Source organism: Haliaeetus albicilla, chromosome 1 (genome assembly GCF_947461875.1).
Source record: "Haliaeetus albicilla chromosome 1, bHalAlb1.1, whole genome shotgun sequence".
Classification (NCBI taxonomy): Eukaryota; Metazoa; Chordata; class Aves; order Accipitriformes; family Accipitridae; genus Haliaeetus; species Haliaeetus albicilla.
In genome coordinates, this window is record NC_091483.1 from 27,900,859 (window position 1) to 27,921,765 (window position 20,907).

The 20,907-nt window shown below is 36.2% G+C and overlaps 1 protein-coding gene across 3 annotated transcripts in view; it reads right to left on the reverse strand.

Annotated features, from left to right (window-relative positions):
• GSTCD (glutathione S-transferase C-terminal domain containing) overlaps positions 1-20,907 on the reverse strand; it is a 71,500-nt gene that overhangs the window by 49,160 nt on the left and 1,433 nt on the right. The window contains exons 1-5 of one of the 3 annotated variants that reach the window (XM_069783291.1): positions 17,842-18,753; positions 14,313-14,744; positions 12,466-12,927; positions 6,627-6,881; positions 5,822-5,915 (exon numbers count right to left, since the gene is read on the reverse strand). In XM_069783291.1, the coding sequence (XP_069639392.1) occupies positions 5,822-5,915; positions 6,627-6,881; positions 12,466-12,927; positions 14,313-14,744; positions 17,842-17,937 (1,339 nt within the window). In that variant the 5' untranslated portion in view covers positions 17,938-18,753. Of the gene's footprint in view, positions 1-5,821; positions 5,916-6,626; positions 6,882-12,465; positions 12,928-14,312; positions 14,745-17,272; positions 17,777-17,841; positions 18,754-20,907 lie in introns of those variants that run through there. The other 2 variants (XM_009920322.2, XM_069783299.1) reach the window with 2 other exon arrangements.

The following is a 20,907-nucleotide window of genomic DNA, read 5'->3' on the forward strand; positions in this document are numbered from 1 at the left end:
TACGTAAATAACTGAATATGGCACCTTTATTAAGATTTATATTCATGCATGTATTAAAATACTATTAATAAAAGCAGGCTTCTCAAAAAAAGAAAAAGCACTGAAGATCAAATTCTCAGCTGACATAAATTACTTAGGAAAAGGCAACCTTTTAAATATTATATACCTGTATTTCTTGAACTCTGCTTCTCTCCCCCCTACCCCCCCCCCCAAAAAAAACATTTACAGTATATTATGAATTATTCTGTGCCTTACAAATCAAGGTAACAAATCTCTTCTCAACAACTTTTTAAAGTACAGCCTTATCCTTGAACAGTAGATGTTGGGCTTTCCAAATTTTGTCTCATTTTAAAAGCTAACGATTCTAAAACTCCAGCAACTTTCTCATAAGTCTGAAGACTTGAATGCAAACAAGGGGCAATTATAATCAGGGTATCATTTTATTCAGGCTAACCTTTCTGTGACAGTTTTATATAGTCATTTAATTTGGCCGTCAACTTGCTACTGATCCCAAAGCAAGCATAAATCAAACAAACTTGATCAGAGTCATTCTGTCTTCAGCTAGGCAGGTATGCATTGCCTTGCAATGGATTAACACCCTTTCTTACACCTGTCCACTGGACACAGAAGATGTAAAAGGCCTTTTTTTTTTTTCCATATTGGCCTTTTAAAATTCATATATGGAAAATTTCACCTCAAGTCAAACACTTTTCAATACTAGGAATCAATCAATTTCTTACTAGGCATAACAAAGCATATAAAGTACTTGACATGATTCACTGGGAGCCGTCTTTATACATAATCCATTAAACTGCACTTGTTTAGGAAAAACTGGCCCTATGAATAGGACCAACTACAAAGTTAAAGGGCTACATATCTTCCATTAATAGGTAAAAGCAAGCTGCACTTGTAAAATGCATTCATTTATTTTGATCTAGCTTTATTTATTTGCCTACATTTTTTAAACTAACTTCCTCCACCTCAAAGTCTTCACAGATTCTGTCACTGAACCCTGTGTCTCCTAGTGTGCATGCACTCCTAGTTTTTATTACAGTGGCCTTTCCACATTCACCTGACAATAAGTTGTATTTCAGCTAAGGAGCTCTTTTCTGACCTACTACAATTCCTTAACTTAAGAAAAAATATTTTTATGAGGAAGAGGGCATTACTCACAAGCCTACAGAATGCAGTTTACTACTTGCTACATTCATTCTGTGAGGAGTTTCACACTTTGGAAAGAATAGTATAAATTTGTTCACAGCTAACCACTACCTTTGTAAGTAAATACCATCACATGCACACTCTGTCAGTCTAGCTGATAATTTCAGAATGAGATACCACAAATAAAGCACCTTTCTTCTTTTAAGTACTTCCTGCTTAATAAGTTTTTCAACTCATGAGAAAAAAAGTAAGGGTTTGTGAGACTGCAGGTCAGTTATTTCTTTCTTGAATTTCACAGTTGGGTAAAAAAACTTAAATAAAAAGCTGCTTTAAAGAAAAAAACAGATTCCTGCTAAAAAATACAACCTTTCTCCCTTATTTTGTTTCACAGTGAACACAATACTTGGTGAAAAAAATGACAGTACCAAAGACTCATGTCCCCCTATAACATCAGAATAATAAAGCAGTGACAAGTGTTATCACACTCTGCCCCCATATACACACACTTTCCCCCTCCCCTTAATGTGCTTTGGGTGAGCCTAAAGGAAGCACCTCTAACCACAACCAGTCAAACTGATTTTGATATCCACAAAGCATTTGCAGCTAATTGGAAATTAACCTGAAGACAAGGAATGGTTTCACACACACACAGGACCAGGAACACAAGCAAAGACTCCAGGGTTGACTGAAGTTCCAAAAAGGATAAAAAAATCCTTTCTACGGCTGCCTAATATGAACTGTGAAACCACAGAAAAGATGCCCCATTTCTTTGTTGGTCACAAATCTAACTAAATATAACCTCCTCTTTCCCAGACCTCACATTTAGTCAGCAGTAGCACATTATTTCCATTCAGCATTCTTATTTCAACAAGCCCCTCTTCCCAAAATTTCAGCCAGCACCTTGTCAGGGGAAAAAATAAAAACATTTTCTATGCTGCCATATATCATGGGATTATTTCCATGTACTGTTGATGCAAGTATCTCCTTTTCCTTCAGTCTCACATTGTGACCACCTACACTTTTATATTCTGACCTGCCACCCTCTTCTTTTACTGTCTGTACATATTTACAACCATATCTACCTTTACTTCTACAGAAAGCTCAAAACAACCAAGCACTGAGCTTAGGACATCTGGGTTGTGTCTACTGCCAACTGAAGTATTTATTGCAAATAAGTATTTCATTAAATATTTTAATGGCATACACGTTTCCAGTATTTGCCTCTGGTATAACTTAGAAATACTACATTTTCTTTTGAGATTTTGCACAAAATAATTTTTCAGTATCAGGAGATGCATTTAGCCAGACAGATTTGGTTTGCGTGCTTGGGGTTAACTCTTTATACACTATGTGATTTGGAAGAAACAATGAAACAATGAGGGGTTTTGTCTTCTGTATTTAATAGACACTATCAATATATTTCTGATCTAAACATAGATTTGGAAAACAAGCTTAGAAAAAACACAGTTAAAGTACTGGCCAAGGATTTTATACAGTAAACTAGAACAGAAACCAGCATTTACAATACATTTTAAAATAAATTAAATACTTTGTGTTAATTTCCTTCCAGAAGTGAAAGTTTGTAACAACAACTCAAGAACTACAATAGAGTATCAACAGATACAGAGGGCACTAAGATACTATATTTTGGGATATTTTGCAATGTTTCAAATACAGTCCAGATGTTCACAAAGGCTTACAGATTCACGCATGTCTCAATGCCGATACACACAACTTTAGAAGCCAAACACTTTAGAAGTAATTAACATAATGGCAGAAATTTAAAAAGCTGGAGGATATCTAAAATGTAAACGTAACTCCCATTTTGGTCAAGCAAATACCTTTTAAAAATTGCATCAGGACTAGAACTAGCAGAGGTTTTCGCATGGGAATGGTCCAAAGCTGCACTGGAGGAGGTTTAGACTGGACATTAGGAAGCATTTCTTTACCAAGAGGGTGGTCAAACACTGGAACAGGCTTCCTCGAGAGGTGGTCGATGCCCCAAACCTGTCAGTGTTTAAGAGGCATTTGGACAATGCCCTTAACAACATGTTTTAACTTGGTCAGGCCTGAATTGGTCAGGCAGCTGGACTAGATGATCATTTTACGTCCCTTCCAATTGAAACAGTCTATTCTATTCTATCTCATTCTGCTTCAGGAATATGACTAAGCAAATGAAATGCAAATCATGATGTCATAATCTTTAGTTTTGCAACAGCAAATAATCACTGTCAAAAAACCTGAATGAACTTAAATGTATAATCTAAATAATACATTAGAACTGCAATCATCAGTAATTCTTTTCTGTAGTAAATAGTTGTGACAGCAAGGTGGTCTAATTAGACTTATAGACAGACTGAACAATTCAAACCCAGAACTTTCACATACATATAACAAATTGAGTTATCTAAGTTGAGATAGAGCAAAGAAAGTATATCATGTATTCTGTTAAGATTTGCCAGCAAATTAAATGTACTGTTGATAAAAAACAAAGTGAATTTTAACTGAAACATTCTCTACTTCCTCTCAACTGCTATGAACATCAGTAAGAGGAAATTTATTTAGCAGTTACAGGGGTAATCTGCAAGCTGGAATTGCATTTCTCAAATACCGTTTAAAACCCTGCCAGATTCAGTGACTGTTTTCTTAGCGTGCCAGGTAGGATTTAGTAGTAAAATATTGAGAATTCAATTCATATAACAATTATTAGGCTGTACTAGCGAAAGAATCAGGAAACAGAGAACAGGGCCACTTAGAACAGCAGAAGTAAGCATGCAGATGTATCCACCTGAAAAGCAAAATCAGTTCTCATATCAGGAAATTTCCTCTTGTCCTATGTGACTGTTGCTCCTGGACTAAAACCACAACCATTTGGAGTTTCCTTAAATCAGAAAATGGCATCAGCATCACTATGATCTTGAGTGGAGGCAGGTGAAATCTCTCTCTCTTGCCACCTTGTTGAGCTAGCAAATTTCCCAAACATTGAACTGAAAACCGATTTCAGATATCAATGTCATTAGTAACTATTTCAGCAAACATGAAAAAAGAGAGAGTGAGCACACATGCAGGCAGGAAGCAGCAGGAATTGATTTTTCCCTCTAGTCAAACCGCGTCCACGAGACTCCTTCCAGCACAAAATTTCCAAATATGCATTCATTATGTGTTTTCATATGTTATGCATCTTTTTCAAAATTTTCTTTCAAATAGAAGAAAAGAGATATATTAACAAAAGCATGAACTAAAACTTACAGCCAAAACCCTGAGCGCTGGATGTAAGCAAAAACATTTATTCACTTCCAACAAAATACTGGAACTTGTCACATAAATTCAATGCACGTAATCCCCACTGACCATTTCAGCAGACTACAAAGCTATATTAACATAAGTAGCACATCCAAAACATTCACATGAAGTCTGAAGAAGCAGGATGTAATATTGACAGATGCAAACCCAAGTTTTGTTTTGGCTTTTTTTTTCTTCCATGGTAAAGGAAAGAAAGGATCAATAATTAAAGCAGGGTATGCGACTTTACTGGAAAGAGTTCTATTGGGACAAAACCAGAAGAGAAAAGAGTTCATGTTAGAAAGATGGACGCTTTATATAAAAGTAAAAATCTACTCATGAAACATGAGGGATCTGTCACGGCTTTGTGAACTACACACAGATCCAAACCAGAGGAAACCAACTTCAAATTTGATCTTATTTTTATAGCCTGTATATTGTAGATGGGAATACATGCATGTATTCACACAGTTAGATATTTTTTTAAAAAGACAGTATTTTTTTTAAGTGCCTATAGCTCTTCAGTGATTCTTAACGTATTCTGTGAGGAATTTCACATACTGGTCATCGAAGAGCATCTATACATGTATATTTCTGTATTCTTTAAATCAGAAGTTCTGTGCCACTGAGGCTATACTGACTTCAATATCTAAGTTATATTATTTACACAAAAGAATACAAAGCTTTTTCTTCCCTGTAGAAAGGACTTACCATCCACTAACTTGTTACTGTCTGGCAGCATGTGTAAGACCTTTTAGAGTAAACTCTACTGTGTGGTGGAAGAGGTATTCAATATTCACAACACCAATGAGAACAACAAACATTGCAATAAATTGGTTTTTTTTCCTGTAGAACTATAGCCACTAGGCAACAGACTGCCCTGCAATCCAGCAAAGCAAATAACCCCTACAGGGCAGGGAACACTGCCACAAAAGGGTAGACTCACTCATAGGTAGCTACCAAACTTTGCTAATGAACATTATTTTCATCAGAATAAAATCAGCTGCTGCTGCTTTTGGAGACACAGTCCACATACAACATTCATGCCAATTATATTAACATCATGTAGTCAGAATTTGCTGTTGTAGATAGGAAAAAAAGTTCAGGGAAGTAGGAAATGGTGGGAAAAAATATGGTTCAGGAATCAAGGTCAAGCTTTTATTCCCAGTTTGGTCATCAGCTGTTGATGACCTGAGGGAAGTCATCTCGCCATGTGTCCCAAACAGACTGAATTTTAAAACAGATTTAAAACTGCTTACCTGTTTTACAGAACTCTGAAATACACTGAGAGGTGACATACTTTCCTATGAAACAGTTCAGTAGCTTCACCAGAAGGCGGCACTGTTAAATCTACACACACACACACAAAAACCCTTACCTTCTCCAGGACTGACTGCAGATGGTAGATTGGTCCAGTCTATGGTCCAGCTGGGGCACGGATGAGGCGAAAACTTTGCTTCAATACCATTTACCTATGTGAAAAGGGTAAAAAAAAAAAAAAAAAAAAAAAAAGATCCTGATCCTTTACCCACTGAAGTTGGTAGAAAAATTCCCACTTAATTTAATGGCATCAGATCAAACTGTGCAACGCTTTCAGCTGAACTGAAACTAAACAGGCAGCTGACTCTGCATTATATGGGATTCAAATTATGTATTTCTCTCTTTTTCACAAGAAAGCCCTGTTAATTTTCTTTAGAAAATGCTGTCAGCCTCACAAAAAATACTGAGAGTTATGGAACATGATGGTGGGTTTTCTTTAACAAAACTCATTAGGGTTCCCAGATGTTCAAAGATCTAATCGAATAGCAAAAAACCAACAGAAACAATAGAATAATGAAGCCAAACATAAAAGCAATGGTTTTTTGTCATCCTTTATATAAATATCTTTAAAAGAGGAATACAATATTGCAGTTCAAATAAAAAGTTACTTTGATTATTCAGAATTACTGATAGGGTTTCCAGCAGTCATATCTTTGCTCAATTCCTGAATCGATCAAACACCACAACAGAACAAAAAAGTAAAATCACTTCTAAGTCAATGTGTATCAGACAGAAGATGGGCAAAAGGTATTAAACTGTTCAAGGCTGTCAGACTTGGCTACTGCCATTCTAATAAATTTCACGTATTCCAAATTGAACAGAATATTACTATTAAAAATAACTCATTTAAAAGCTTAAATTACCATTAACTTAGTCATAGTTGGCCTTGGACCACCTATAAAATTACTGTCTTCATTCTCCTCTTCTAATTCATCAGGAACTGAAGAGAAGCCTTGTAGCTGTTCCTGTGGAGCAGACATCAACTCTGGAAGCTGGAGAAGCTCCATTTTGCACTTGCCAGCAGCTTTCTTTACTCCAGGTACTTCTTGAACTCTTCGATACCAACTGGCTATCAGAGGCAAATTTACCAGATTTTTGCCTTGTTTTTTGCTGGAAACCTAGAAAAATAACATGGAAAAGTGACTTGCTGCTGTAACTTTCTTCGTACAAGCCACAAGAAGGCATGAACTACAGAAGTGAGCTCAGCTGCATGCCAAGCATGCTTACTCATAGCATGATGGTAATGCAAAAAGCTAGCTAGTTAAGAGCTCAGGCCTGCAGGTGGAATTGCCAGTTGGCTATTTAGACTTTCTCTGCAATTCCCATTTGCTTAATAGGGTGAAAAGGTTTACATAAGCAATTTCAATCATAATTTCAGTCAGTAACAGGAAAACACAATTTAAATTATATTCTTAATTATCTGCTATTTCCTAACAAGGAAATGATTCATTTTGGTTGGTAATCACAAAAAAAAAAAAAACAAAACAAAACCAAAAAACAAACAGCAATTTGCAATGAATACTGAACTCTAGGCAAGACATTATGGTACCTGAACGCTCTTCTTTCCCACAGGCACCCTGCAGCCCTTAAAAGCTCATCCACTGACAGCTGTTTTGCTGGCAGCTGCAAGCCTGAAATACCTTTGACTATGTGGTAACAGCAAAACAGGCACAGGCACACATTGTGGCTGGTCTTTATTGAAGTCTTTGCACTACATCTGTGACTTCTTTTTACCAGAACTGAACCCAAAACTTTTTTTTAAATCATATCTTTACTCAAATGTTTTTACCATCTTAACTTCATATTTTTATATAAAAATAGTAACTAGTATATTTCTTTTTCTGAATTAAGTATATATGCTGGTGAGATGAAGTGGCCTTCAATAGAAATTAGAATTTGAAGTGTAAAAAAAAAAAAAATTCTTAAGTAAGAATATGATGCACATATTACAAAAAAAGATACCCAAACCACATTTTTGCATGAAGACCAGCTAATTTTAAAAAGGATGCATTTGGTGAACTTAAATAATTTTTGTTCCGGTTCCCAAATGTTCTAGAACAGTGAAGATCATCCTCTTACAGGAGAGGTTGTGAAGTCTCCATCCTTAGAGACACTCAAAACCTGCCTGGACGCAACCCTGCCAACTGGCTCTAGCTGACCATGCTCTGAGCAGGGGGGTTAGTCAAGATGATCTCCAGAGGTGCTCTCCAACCTCAACTATTCCAACTTCAACTATTCTGTGATGCTGTGCCTGCTTTAAGCAGAAAATTAAAAATCATGATTACAGGAAAAGGCAGAAAAAGCCGTGCAAAAACAGTGCTCCTCCACATATCTGTCTTCAGTGTGGAAACAGAAATTCGTAAAGAACACTTGAAGTGACAGAAAATTTCAAGCAGCTCTCTTGCATGCTGTGTTTATCCTGTTCTTAGAGTAATCACAAGTAATTAGTAATAGCTAAAGGAGCAAAAGGAGGATGAACTGTGTAATTTTAGTATCTAATTCAATATCCTAATAGTAACACAGGCACAAATGCATTAATTCAGTTAAGGAAGAAGTCTTTTGGAAAGCAATTCTAAGAGGCACTGTTACACTTGATAACAAGTGTTCTAAATTGTATTTTAAAAAGTGAATAGTGGTTTCTCCCAGATGGAGAACGGAGCTTTTGTTATTCTTCTATTAATTTTAAACAGTTACAACTAATAGAAAGCATAACAAAGCTCACCTCAGAAAGATAACAGAAATGGAATGAGGTAATGACAAACAACTCTTCGGCTTCATTATCTTACTCTTGGTAATTATAATTACAATCAGATAGTCAGGTCTCCTCATATTTATTGTATGATACTTTCCAGACACATACCCATTGAAGACTTCATTATCATTCACATCCTTAAAGCAAAGTGGAAGTGCAACTATAATGATTTTTTTTAAACACAATCCAGGAAGTCCAGTTATATAAATGGTAAGTAACATTTTAATACAGAATTAAACTCTGGCACTTCCATCAACAAGAGCGGTTTCAACCCACTGCCTGCAAGGAGGTTTCAGATGCAAGTTATTCAATTTTGATAACTGTATGAATCACAGTAAAATTGCTTAGGAAACGGTCATTCACCAGAGAACAGAAAAAAAGCAACATTATCCCAGAGCTCTTATAATTTAGGTAAAAATGAAACTGAAAGCCAGTTTTTTAGGACAATCCTTGGTGTGAGCTAACACAAAGGTATTATACAATATATAGTTCATAAGCTGCAGACCACCAGGGCTCAAGGGTCACACATGAAAAGCAAATAAATACAGCATTCTCAGCTGTTCACGGTACATCTACAGAATGATTTCAACTGGATTGCTGAAATCAGTTAAGCATCTGATCCAAGAATCTTCTCATGCCTAGCACCAGTAAATCAAACATTACTGTAAAAAGATATGCTTTTCTTATTTAAAAAGGCCTTGGAACAAGAAATAAGACTGAAATATATTAAAGTTTTTAAAACAGTGGGAAAGCATTTTGTCCTACTACTTTTGTTTAGTATCATCCATACAGAAGTTGCTGTTAATCCTCAATTATGTGATTTGCAAAACAAACAAACAAAGCAGAAATAAATTAATAATGATTTCTGTAAAATAACTCATCATCTTAATTCAAAAGTAGCCATATTAACCTACTTCTGGATTCCCATATTGCTGTCATCATACAGAAATCCACTGAGGATGATGATCTTGGTTAAAGAAGTTGTAAATTGGACATTTGTCACATACTAATGTTCACTAGTAATTATGATTTTAGAGACTATTTCTCTGAATCTGACTGACAGCATCTTCTCCAGGAATTCCATTTGTTTTCAAACACCATAAGGCAAATTTGGCAAAACAACTTGCAAAATCAAAATGCAAATACCAACTTCATTCAGAGCTCTTCCTGGCAACAGCCACCAGCTTAGCTATCAATCTCAAACTGCAGGAATACTGGTAGTAGGCAAACTTATTCTATCATTTATTGTCATGGGAAATAAAGACACAGTTGTCATTTCCTTAATTCTTTCCTGTGTATATATCCTCATAAAACTAAGTACACAGATTGTGCTGAGCAAGACTCTCACACAGTCTTGCCACAGAGGTTTTTCCCACTGTAAAGCTGGTTTTGAAGCTGAGCTCAAGGCACTTGCGCTACTAAGCCCTACCTCTATCCGGAGGTGAGAAAAGGGAGAGGGAGAAAAGGGGGATCGGGGGCTGTTAACTTACTAGATAAGTCCTGTAAGAAAACAACCAACACACATACACACACACACACAGCATCTCAGCCTCAGATAAATTTTGTAGACAGTGAGAGATCCACCACAAACAATTCAATAACCAAGTGACTAAGGGTCTCCCCTACAAGAAGGGTGAAATGAGTTTTTAACAGATCATTGACCTAAAGGTACAGAGACATGAATATTTTACTGATTCAAACTACAGTCAAGTTGACACAACCGATAGCCTGGCAAACTGCATCCTGGAATGCAGGAACTTCTAAAATCAGCTTTGCCACTTGCGACAGTGTTTCTGTAACATTCTATGTCAGGGAGCAAAGATTTATTCCCCGGTTTTCCACATTCCACGTGGTGCCCTGACTGCCAGCAGTGTCAGTGCTTTTCCTGTTTTATCTTGCTGAAACTCTTTTAAGGTTTCAAATTCCTCCATATATAGAGACTGGGAGACTTTCTGAGATCTCTAAACACACCACAAGAGGCAAAATAATCCTACACTCAGAATGAAATTTTGCATATACCCACTACATACAGTGTCTATATTACTTTGCTAGCATACACTGTTTTTCCTCATTGTGCTGTGAAAACCTCCTGATGTGAAAGAAAAAGACAAGGATGAAGACAACTGAGAACAGCCCACTGGTGTTTGTCCAGTAATGGGAATGTGTTAGGTTGACTGCAAAGGAGAAGAGAGACAAAGGCATCTTTGAATAGACCACACTCTTGGCATTTCCAAAATACTTACACAATCTGATAGAAGAACATTCAACTCCCCTAAAGGAAAGTGTAGGCCTTCTATCAGTATGTTATTGGACCATACAAGTAACACAAGATTCTATTGGGGAAAAAAATTAAACAGCCAATCTCCCAGGACTGCAAGGAGAATCGTAACTCTTCCATTATAAACTTCACTTCAGGAGCTTCTAGCAACGTAACTTTTTCCAGGGAACTTCTCCTTTCACTGCAATAAACAAAGGACCTTCCACAAACTGTGGAAAAGTTTAGTAGCAACAATACTACAAATGACAAAACTACAGATTACGGAAGTTTCAAGGCCTGAAGCACATCCCAAAGAAGCTGGCTCCCTAGACACACCACCTCATTTCTGAGTGGGGTCGCAGTGGTCAGTCCTTGCTTGAAGAAGAATACAGACTAAGTTTTGTAAAAATGAAACTGCACAGAAGAATAAAAGGTTTGCTGATATGTAGGTATTATGCTGTCCTAGACACCCATCTTTATCTACAGATGTGCAATGAAACTGGCTTATTTTGTGGGAGAGCGTGATAAAAAGCCGGGTTGGCTACAGAGGAATGTTGCCTCCAAAACAAAGAATTCCTAGGAACTAGAAGAAAACAACAGCAGAGATTAAGAATAATTAACCTATTATGAGGAGAAATAAGCAAATTGGAAGTCATAGCACACCGTATTTTAAAAATAAATATTTGTAGACAAAAAAAAAATTCTCAAGAGAATCCCAAGAAATTACATACCAGTAGCATAAACAAATGAGCTTTTGGAAGCCTTTCCCTAGTCCATACCCAAGTACCTCTTCAGCTCTAGTACAGAATGAAAGTCAAGGATTTACACCTCTAAAAAGCCACCATAGTCCCTGAATCTCTCTCCATTCACTGCCTCCCTAAAAGGCATTCTTACTTTCTTAGAAGGTACTTGTTTTCTTTTAGGCATATCTGTCCACGTCAAGATAAAGTCACATAAAGTTTAAAGTCTTTGCTGAAAAGAATTCCAATTCAGATAATATCCATGTAGTAAAAGTAAAACAAACTGGGTATTCATTTTGCCTTGCCCCCCAGTACACTGAAACCAAAATTAAAATAGGTTCATGCTTACCTACTTTTTTCCTATGCACATTACAACGTACTTAAAGTGTCCATTTTAAATCTCTCATGGGGGACATCTTTTCTAGTATTTCAATATTATACCATTCTCAACCCTCCCTCCTTTTAAAATTTGCAATTTATGATGGAATCAAAATTCCAAATCTCAAAAAATTCCTCACGTATAAAATGGTCTTGTTTTAGCAAATATCCATTGAATCGTGGTCATAAATCTAGTACACTAAATTTGAGCAAGAAAATACATTCATGCTTACCTACTTTTGCTTGATACATATTAGAATGTACTTTAAGTGTCCATTTTAAGTATTTTCATGGAGGAATTTTCTGGGCAACTTGGTGCCAAAATATTTCAGCATTGTATTTTAACAGTTAACACTGTTTACTAAGTATTGATATGCTATATATTTAAAAGTAATTCTGGTGATCTCACCAATCCCTGGTTTTTGTTTGTACAATAACAAATACAAATCTGTTCCAGGTTAAGTTCACACTGCAAATGCCACAATATATTTTAAATTAACATATTTTACAACTTTCAAATTCTTAAAAAAATATATATACACACTACTTAATATTTGCTTAACTTGTTGTCTTACCAAGAACTGATGGATGCATGGCAAAAGCACTATATCTGCCAAGGTAAAATAAAGCCCTTCTGCAAAAACGTGGTCCAAAAGCGGAAGGTCAGAAGTTTTCGTTCTCCTGATATGAGGAGCCTCCCTGTTGACTGCATCTGATACTTCCTGGACAAGTAGCTTGGAGAAAGCTATGCTCAGTTCCAAACTTGGGAGTGAATGTTGATGCATTTCCACTGGTTTTCCTTCCTCAGTTCCTTCTTTACCAAGTACAGGCACTGCAGTCTTGGCACCTGCCTTCTGTTGTTGAAGTTTCTGCCTTCGAATTTTGTCATCATTATGTACTCGGACAGGTTCTCCAAGCTTTTTTTCAAGCTGTAAAATGTCAGGAGGAATAGTCTGACAGTGCTCAGGAGATGCTGTCAAAAATCCTTCAACAGCCAGAGGGATGCTGATTTCACAAAGTCTGGTCCACTGGCTAACCTGTCAGTTAAATTTATAGAATTAATGTCTCTACAGAAAAAATAAACAAAATCCAGGGTAACTTTTTGTCCACTTTAAGTAAAGAAATTCCAGCTTTAAATATATTCTTTGATAATCTTGGAAGCTCAGGTATTTTGTATTACTTTTGCAATAGCAGAATTAGGAAGCTAAATCTTATGTATAACAGAATGAACAGTTATCCAGTATACCACATTTTTATTCCTTATTATTGGCATGAGATTAGGGTGGCTGTGTAACTCAAGAGAAGCAAAACTGTGGCCAATTTATTTATGTCATCTCTACAAAGTGTTGGTAATAAAACCAGATTACACCAAACAGATTTTGAGCACAATTATTTTACAGAAATGCATTGTACTATTAGTGGGTTTTCAGCACACAACATCAAAAAAACTTTAGTCTAAACGAACAGCACTTTTTACTTATTTTTTTGATGTTCTTGTCCTTGTGCTCTTTTTCTTATTATCTGTACTTAAAAGTTTTAAAACTTTTAAACTCTTGTCTTTTCTTACTCAGTTTACTCATTTTGCAGCCATCTGAAATATGGAGTCAAGTTCTCCAGCAGTTCCAAGAAGAGACTAGAACCAGAGGTTTCTGGAGGATGTCAGGGACAATTTCTTTACGCTAGTGCTAAATGGACTAACACAGGGTACGCTTCCCCAGATCTGCTACTCATCAACAGGGATGAGCTGGGCTGGAGGCATAGTAATCAATGGCAACCATGGGTGTAGCGATCATGAAACAGTGGAGTTCAACCTCCTCAGAGGAGTGAGGAAGGCAAGTATAGATGGATGAGCTGCCAGATGAGTAAACTGCTATGTGATAAATGGGCTGAAATATCCACTCAAAGCGTAGTAGTGGTTAATGGTTCACACTCTGTCTGAAGGTCAGCTAGAAGCGGAGCTCTTTAGGGGTCTGTGCTGAGGCCTATCCTATTACCTTCACCAATGACCTAGAGGGGGAGATGGAGCAGTGCACCTTGGCAGTGATGAAGGCTAACAGTATACGGTGCTCTTGAAATCAAAATTAACAATAAATTAGGTATTTCTCAGTTTACTTCAAACTGCAAGAGCTGTACTTTATAACTCATTGAAACTACGCTGCTAGACATGAGACAAAGATCCGACCTTTTTTTGAATCTTAAGGTTCTTTTTATGCCACTAAAAAGTAGTATCTTTAAAAAGAATTATTTTTCATCTTTATGCCAAAATACACATAATTCTCCATTGAGGAAATTTCATTTTCTAAGCAAATTAAGTTTCTTATTAAAAGAACTTAGTTTACATCAATATTAAGAGTGTACTTCAGAATATTTAATGCTTATAAAAAACCCTATTAATGTATCTAAGAGAAAGAGATGCACTCACTTCAGCACAGGCTTTTAAGCAGGTCTTCTTAAACCCCAAGAGTTCCAAAACATCCTTTTTAGATGGATCTGCCTCGTATGTTTTCTGTATTATATGCCTTAAGACAACAGAAAGCCCAGCTCGGCAGAACTTGCCATCTTTCACTACAACGGCAGGTAAACAGCAGCTCTGCACAACCGCTGGAAGCTGACATCTGGAGATTAAATGGACCTCAATATCACCAAGAAGGTTTTTTGTCACAAACTGATCATCCACATCTTCACCAGTCGGCACTAAGAAAATTTTGAATAATTTGCAGTCACAGTAGGATAGCAAAAACAGTGAAATAGATGTATGAAGAGGAAAGATACTATCTCTGTACTGATGAGAAAAACCCAAATATAAATGTTCTTCAGCGACACTATCTTTCATCTTCCTCCCGAGCTGAAGTTCCTGAAATAGAAATCAGAACACAACATTCATAAAAGAATACAGAATTTAGAACAAAAAAAGAGGGTTTGAAAAAGTGGTCCTTCCACTATCTGCTAAAACTGATTTTAATGTAAGACACTATTAAAGACATCCTGCCTGAATAAGTGGACTACAGGCACTTCTTGAGAGAAAAGAATGGTTTCACATATACACTGTCTCTTCAAATACAAATCACTGATAGGAAAATGATCTGTGTAAATTTTTTTTTTGCATTTTAGCATATTTCTGATGTTAAACAAAACATATAAAACCAAAAGAAAATATTTCCTTTTAAATTTTTTAGTGTATAAACATTTTATAGCAAGACTTTTTTTTTAAATCAATAATCTCCCACAACATTAACCATATATTATTGAAAAAACAAGTTCCTGAGCACATACCTACAACAGTCAGTTTCCTAATGCACACATTTGTCTTTCTGTAACTGTTAGAAGGCATATATATAGGGTATTTAGGCCATGGGAAATAATATTGGATCTGTATTAAAAATTAATCTAGACCCTGGCGAGATACTAACTGAAGGTCAAGAGGACACATAAGAAAAAACCCGTTCATTTCAAGAATGCTACATGAACATGTCAAACACAGCTGCTTTAAAGCAGTTAAATACAACAGTAACATAGCTGAAATTACTGTCTTCTCATTATATTAAAAACTTAAACTCATTTTCCTTATACTTGGTTGAAAATTACATTTTTCCTATTAAACTATTCCATTCCAGTTTAATATAAAACAATGATACAATAATTTTTCTGCTCAATCACTCAATAAAATTGCCCATAACTTATAAATCACAACTCGTATTGAAAAGCTTTAGACACTAGATGGCACTCTTAAAACAATCATTATAGAAGAAAGCTTTATTATACGAGAAAAATTTGAATGTTGCTAAGAAAGGCCAGTATGCTTTTTTATTTTTATATATATATATATATATAAAGCACAAGTGACATTGGACCAGCATCAGTCTTTCAAATAACTTTCTAGATTAATAAGGTGTCTGTACAGTTACACAAATACGATGTAATTATTTAAAAAGCAAAAAGGTTTTCATTTGAAGTATCTAGATTATTGGATTATTTTTTTCATGTAGAGGTATTGTACATCAAATTTGCCATTTTGTATCATCTATCACTGGGCCAAATCAATTGTCCAAAAAGAGGCAGTGGAAGAATAAAATCAAGTCCACCTGACATTAAGTAAAGATCATAATAATGATTGTTATAGTGAAGTATTTTTAAGTCATTACATTACATGACTTTGTCTCAGAACAACAGTGGCTCAACACAATAGTACTGTTGCTTTTCTTGAATGAATACACCTCCCACACAAAGAATAGTACAATACATAATGAAATACCTACTTTCCTAAAAGCTATTTTAGTTGGATAAATCTTGACAGCATATACTGCAGATGACAGGGAGCCCAGGAAATTACTTGTTTTGACAGTGGCTCAGACCTAGATAGCATCAGCTGGTCTTGGTGTCACACGCTGAATCAGCATAGTACCCTCTAGTCCTATGAGCTGTTATACCTTCTCCACAGAGTCCGTTCAGACTCCAATTTGGTTCTTTCTTGTGTTCTCCTTCCTCAGATAAAGCCACCTCACACAGGCTTGGTAGTGTTTAAAATCAGCTTAGATAGCCTATGAGAGGGGTTCTCACTTAAGACTGTCCAGTACAACACAAGTTACCGTACTCAGTGGCTAGCAGTCCTCCAATACCTGCCTGTCATCATCTACTCATGAGCCCAAAAGGACAAAAAAGTTCTCCAGGAACTCTCCACAGAATTGTACGATTCACCTCCATGAATCACAAAGAACCAGTGAATAGGACTACAGAGGCAGGCATAGTGCTTAGTATGATTCAAAGCTTAGCTGCTCAAACACAGATAGCTATATTAACCCCAAAATAAAAACAGAGCTTTCATTGCTCATCGACAAGAATCTCAGGGCTCTTAGTGAAGATGCAAGATCTGCTGTTGAATTTTCTGATGTATGAAAAAGCCACTTCTACATTTTCTTCTAGTTGGGTAGGCACTTATTTTTAATAAGTTTTCCAATAGCTAGATTCTCCTTTAGCTAGGTTTTGTGCACACGCTGAAGTTGCATTTATCCCAAAAGGCAAAAAGTTTTAAATATCACTCATTCATAAAACATTCATTAGCAACTCAGATTTTTTTTTTAAAGTACTCACAAATTTTTAGAGAGGGATTCTCATATCAAGGGGAGGGGAGAGGAGAAGGGTTAAGCTAAGGCAGCAGTTTTGGTTAATGTGATTCTCCCCACATGGGAGGAGTAAGGGAAAGTCCAAAGATGAAAATTATGGTCAATATTATGAGAATTTCCTTTTTAAGGAATCATGTAAACAGTGATAGTGTCAATACAGCAACAACTAATCATTCCAGTTAGTAATTCTGAACCAAATAAAAACAAACTGTAAATTGCTAATTTCTGAGAAAAGTGCAAGCAACTAATATCTTACACTTACCAGCAGAACAAACTCCAGAAGAAGAGTTAACTCCAGCTCTCATCACAAAAATACAAATGTCTCATTTCTTTGGTTTTCAGGGAGAATTAAGAACATTGCACATTTCACAAGATCGTGTCTTAAATCTGAGAATAGGTACTTATATAGGCAAATGATTTCCAGACCCTGACAAACCAATCTGTCATTTCATCATTTATAAGACAACGATTCATTTCGGTTCATACAGGCCATGAGATCTCTCTCAGCTAAAGGCCCTGATCCTGCAAGTACTCATGGTACCTGACATGAAGGTGTCTTTGCAATATACTGTCCCATTATTTTCAAATATAGTCCTAAATTCTTCTCATATACTATACTACCACTATTTTTCCTACCAAAGTCCCTTTCTCTTCTCAAATTTGCAGTGCTACAACACGGAAATTGGTTTCCCAGAACCATACTCCCTGTTCTGCTACTGATATGGTCAATTTAGATCTGAGTTATTAAACTTACTGTGTGGAGTGGAACAAGTTCTATTCTTAATTATGGTCCATTTAGGACAATAATACTTTTCTGTTTCTGCAGCTAACCTTCAAGGGATGAAAAGATGAGCTTCGCTCAGCAGGAAAACAAAAGAAATATTGCACCTGAAGCTCCTGTTTGCATCCTCCCGCTGTTTCTCTCATCCTTTGCTAGAGCCAGCGCAGTGGTCCAGGGACATGTCTCCTTTGCAGTTGCCAAAGAGCTTGCACGTAAATTCCAAGGAAGCCCAAACAAATGTGTTAAATTATGTATCTTTAAATTCACGATAATTCAGGCTCAAATATCAAACTAAGTATTTTTAAGACTCTTAACTATTGATTTAATGAAGGTTAAGATTCACTTGTCAATTTGCTCAGGTTTGCTCCTCTCTCTCCTTCCATACTCACACTTAATTCTTCACTTTATTTCACCCATCTGAAAATACAAATTATTAAAATGAAGGTACCATCCTCGAACAAGAACAGATAAGCTTATTAGCTGATATTTCTGTTGGTGATCAACAGCTAGTCAATTAACAGTCCTTATGTTAAAATCAGCTACCAAGTGAACACCCTTAAGAGCTGAGCAGTAGATGTTTTTCAGAATTCTAAAGGAATGCAGGCCACCATTTTTGGTTTATACTTGGAAGTTAATTTTTGCAACTAGATTGGCTATAAATTGTTTCTAAGTCAATTCTTCATCTACAAGATTCTCAGGCAGCAAAGGACTTTTCTTTCTGTCCTCCTTTAAAACAGTCAAAAGTTTAAGGGGTTTTTACCTTTTTAATCTATTTGTATTCCATGTAAGAGATTTCAGAATGCCAAACCATAACAATCAAGCTGATTTTGTTCATAGACGTGTAAGCTGAACAGCCAAATGGCCTACTGAATAAAGTAAGTGTCTATTAGAGATTCAGTTTCATTGCAATTATAGAGCTCACAATGCATGGGGTAAACACAGAAGAAATTTTAACCTATTTAGAACTTCCTACTACACCAAGAAGAAGGAGGGGGGGAAAAAAAAAGGACTGAGCTCAATTGCTGAGAAAATCTTTGGTAAATCACCTTCTCCCATTTTCTGACTTCTAAAAGTAGGTGTGTCTCTACCAACTTCAGAAAGCACTGCTAAAAGTTCTCCACCTTTATTTTTCATAAAGCACTTGTATGGAAAGTGTAATTTCTGAACTCATACAGAAATTTCATACAGACTGTGCAATTGCCAAATAACATGCCTACCTTGGTAACTTAAGAATTTCTTTTCTTCATATTCAAAGTTAGAAAAAGAAGCAGGTTGCTCTTCCTCTTACGCTTCTAGACATCAAAAACCTCTTTGCCACAAAAAAAGATCATTCAGTGACTACCTCAAAAGTTTACCTAGGAAATTTTCTTTTTCATCCTCAGTCAGATAGTGACCAACATAGAGCCACCTACTACATTCAAAGGGCCCACATCTTGAATTACAGGGTAACCATTCCAATAGAAGATTTTCCTCTTTCCCCATTCAACATTTGTTCCTAGAATTACTAAGATGAGAGCAGCATTATTAGAATATTGTAACAGAGACTTTGCAGATTGGTAAAATGCACATTACCAATTACGAGAAACAAGATTTTGGGCCTGGACACAAGCTTTGCCATGTACACAGCTAAAGGGCAAGAACTGCATTCACTACCACTGTCAGAAAGCCCAAGCGTTGAAGTTTGTCCTAGTTCATACTGGCAATTCAACTCTCTATGCATGCTGCAGACCCCCACTGTCTCATGTTTGACTAGATCACCATAATGTTTCTTCAAAACTGGAAGCACTGAATCTTCTTCCTTCACTGCAACCATATACCAAAAATGATTAATCTGACACGTTGTTAACTAGTAATTTTCCCTTATCTTTTGCCTGAATTTAAATTTTGCTATTCCACTTGTTTAGAGAGAAGTTATCAATTTCTTAGCAAACTGAGAAAGAACAGGAAATATTAACTATGGAGATGTTTAAAGTTATGTACTTTTCAGACCAGGAGAACAGACTTTTCAGACTACAAGGTAGGAAGAGCTAGCAACAGAAAACTCCACTCTGCTTTTTGCATTGAGCTTTTCAACATCAACAGAATTACTCCAATACTTTAATTCCCACAAAAACTTTTAAAAGTATTCTTAAGAAAATGGGCTTCTGTAATGACTGCAACTTATTACATATTTATTTCAATAGAATAGCAAAGCATTCAGTCTATGTTTATTTATACTGCTAATTACTGTAAAAACTTCTACATCCCCTCATCACAACAATAATTGAACATCTTGTAGACTTCCCTGCCAAAAGCCTTGCAAGGTGGAAGTTTCCTGTATTCCCATTATACGCGTGAAAAAGCTGAAGCACAAAGAGAATTTTTAGATCAGTGTCACACATGAAGTCTATCCTAGAGCAACCCTAAAAATCAGACATTTTGCTTAAGGGTTTTGTCATTTGCCTGGCTGTGGTTTTGTGGTTTGTTGGGTTTTTTCTAAGTGTCCAGTCTATGAATACAATGTAAAACTACAATCAGGCTAATTTTATTCCCACATCTCTCACAGCAGAGGTATCAAAATAGATCTGTCCAGGAGTTCTTGACTTTACCTGTGTTTCCTTATTGTTTGGTGTGAGAAGATAAGGTCTTCTTGCACCATCACTTCAACTGAACTGTACACTCTTACACTGTCATATCCCATTCCTCTTCCATCTTTTAAATCAGAGAATTTCTCCTAACATCTTGTCTCTAAGCACAGACGTTTATAAAGTCTTGTCTCTAAGCACAGACGTTTATAAAGTCTTGTCTCCTATATTTTTTGTTCCTAAGATAACTGTTTTTCTGCACTATTTTGGCTCTGCAGAGTACATCTTCCTCGTGGATTTACGCACAGCCTTTCCTTTGAATGACTTAATAGCAGCTTACTTGGTTGCCCGTTCTCACTTAAGTATTTTCCCATAACTACCACCTATCCATTAAGGATAAATTTATGAATCCCTTGGCAGGTTACTAAGACAAAAGCAGTCACAACTATACACAATAAAATAAAACATGAAATGCATAACTAACAAAACCTACAAAATATTACACTATTCACTCACAATATTTTTCCCGGCACTTTTTTTCCTCTAATTAGA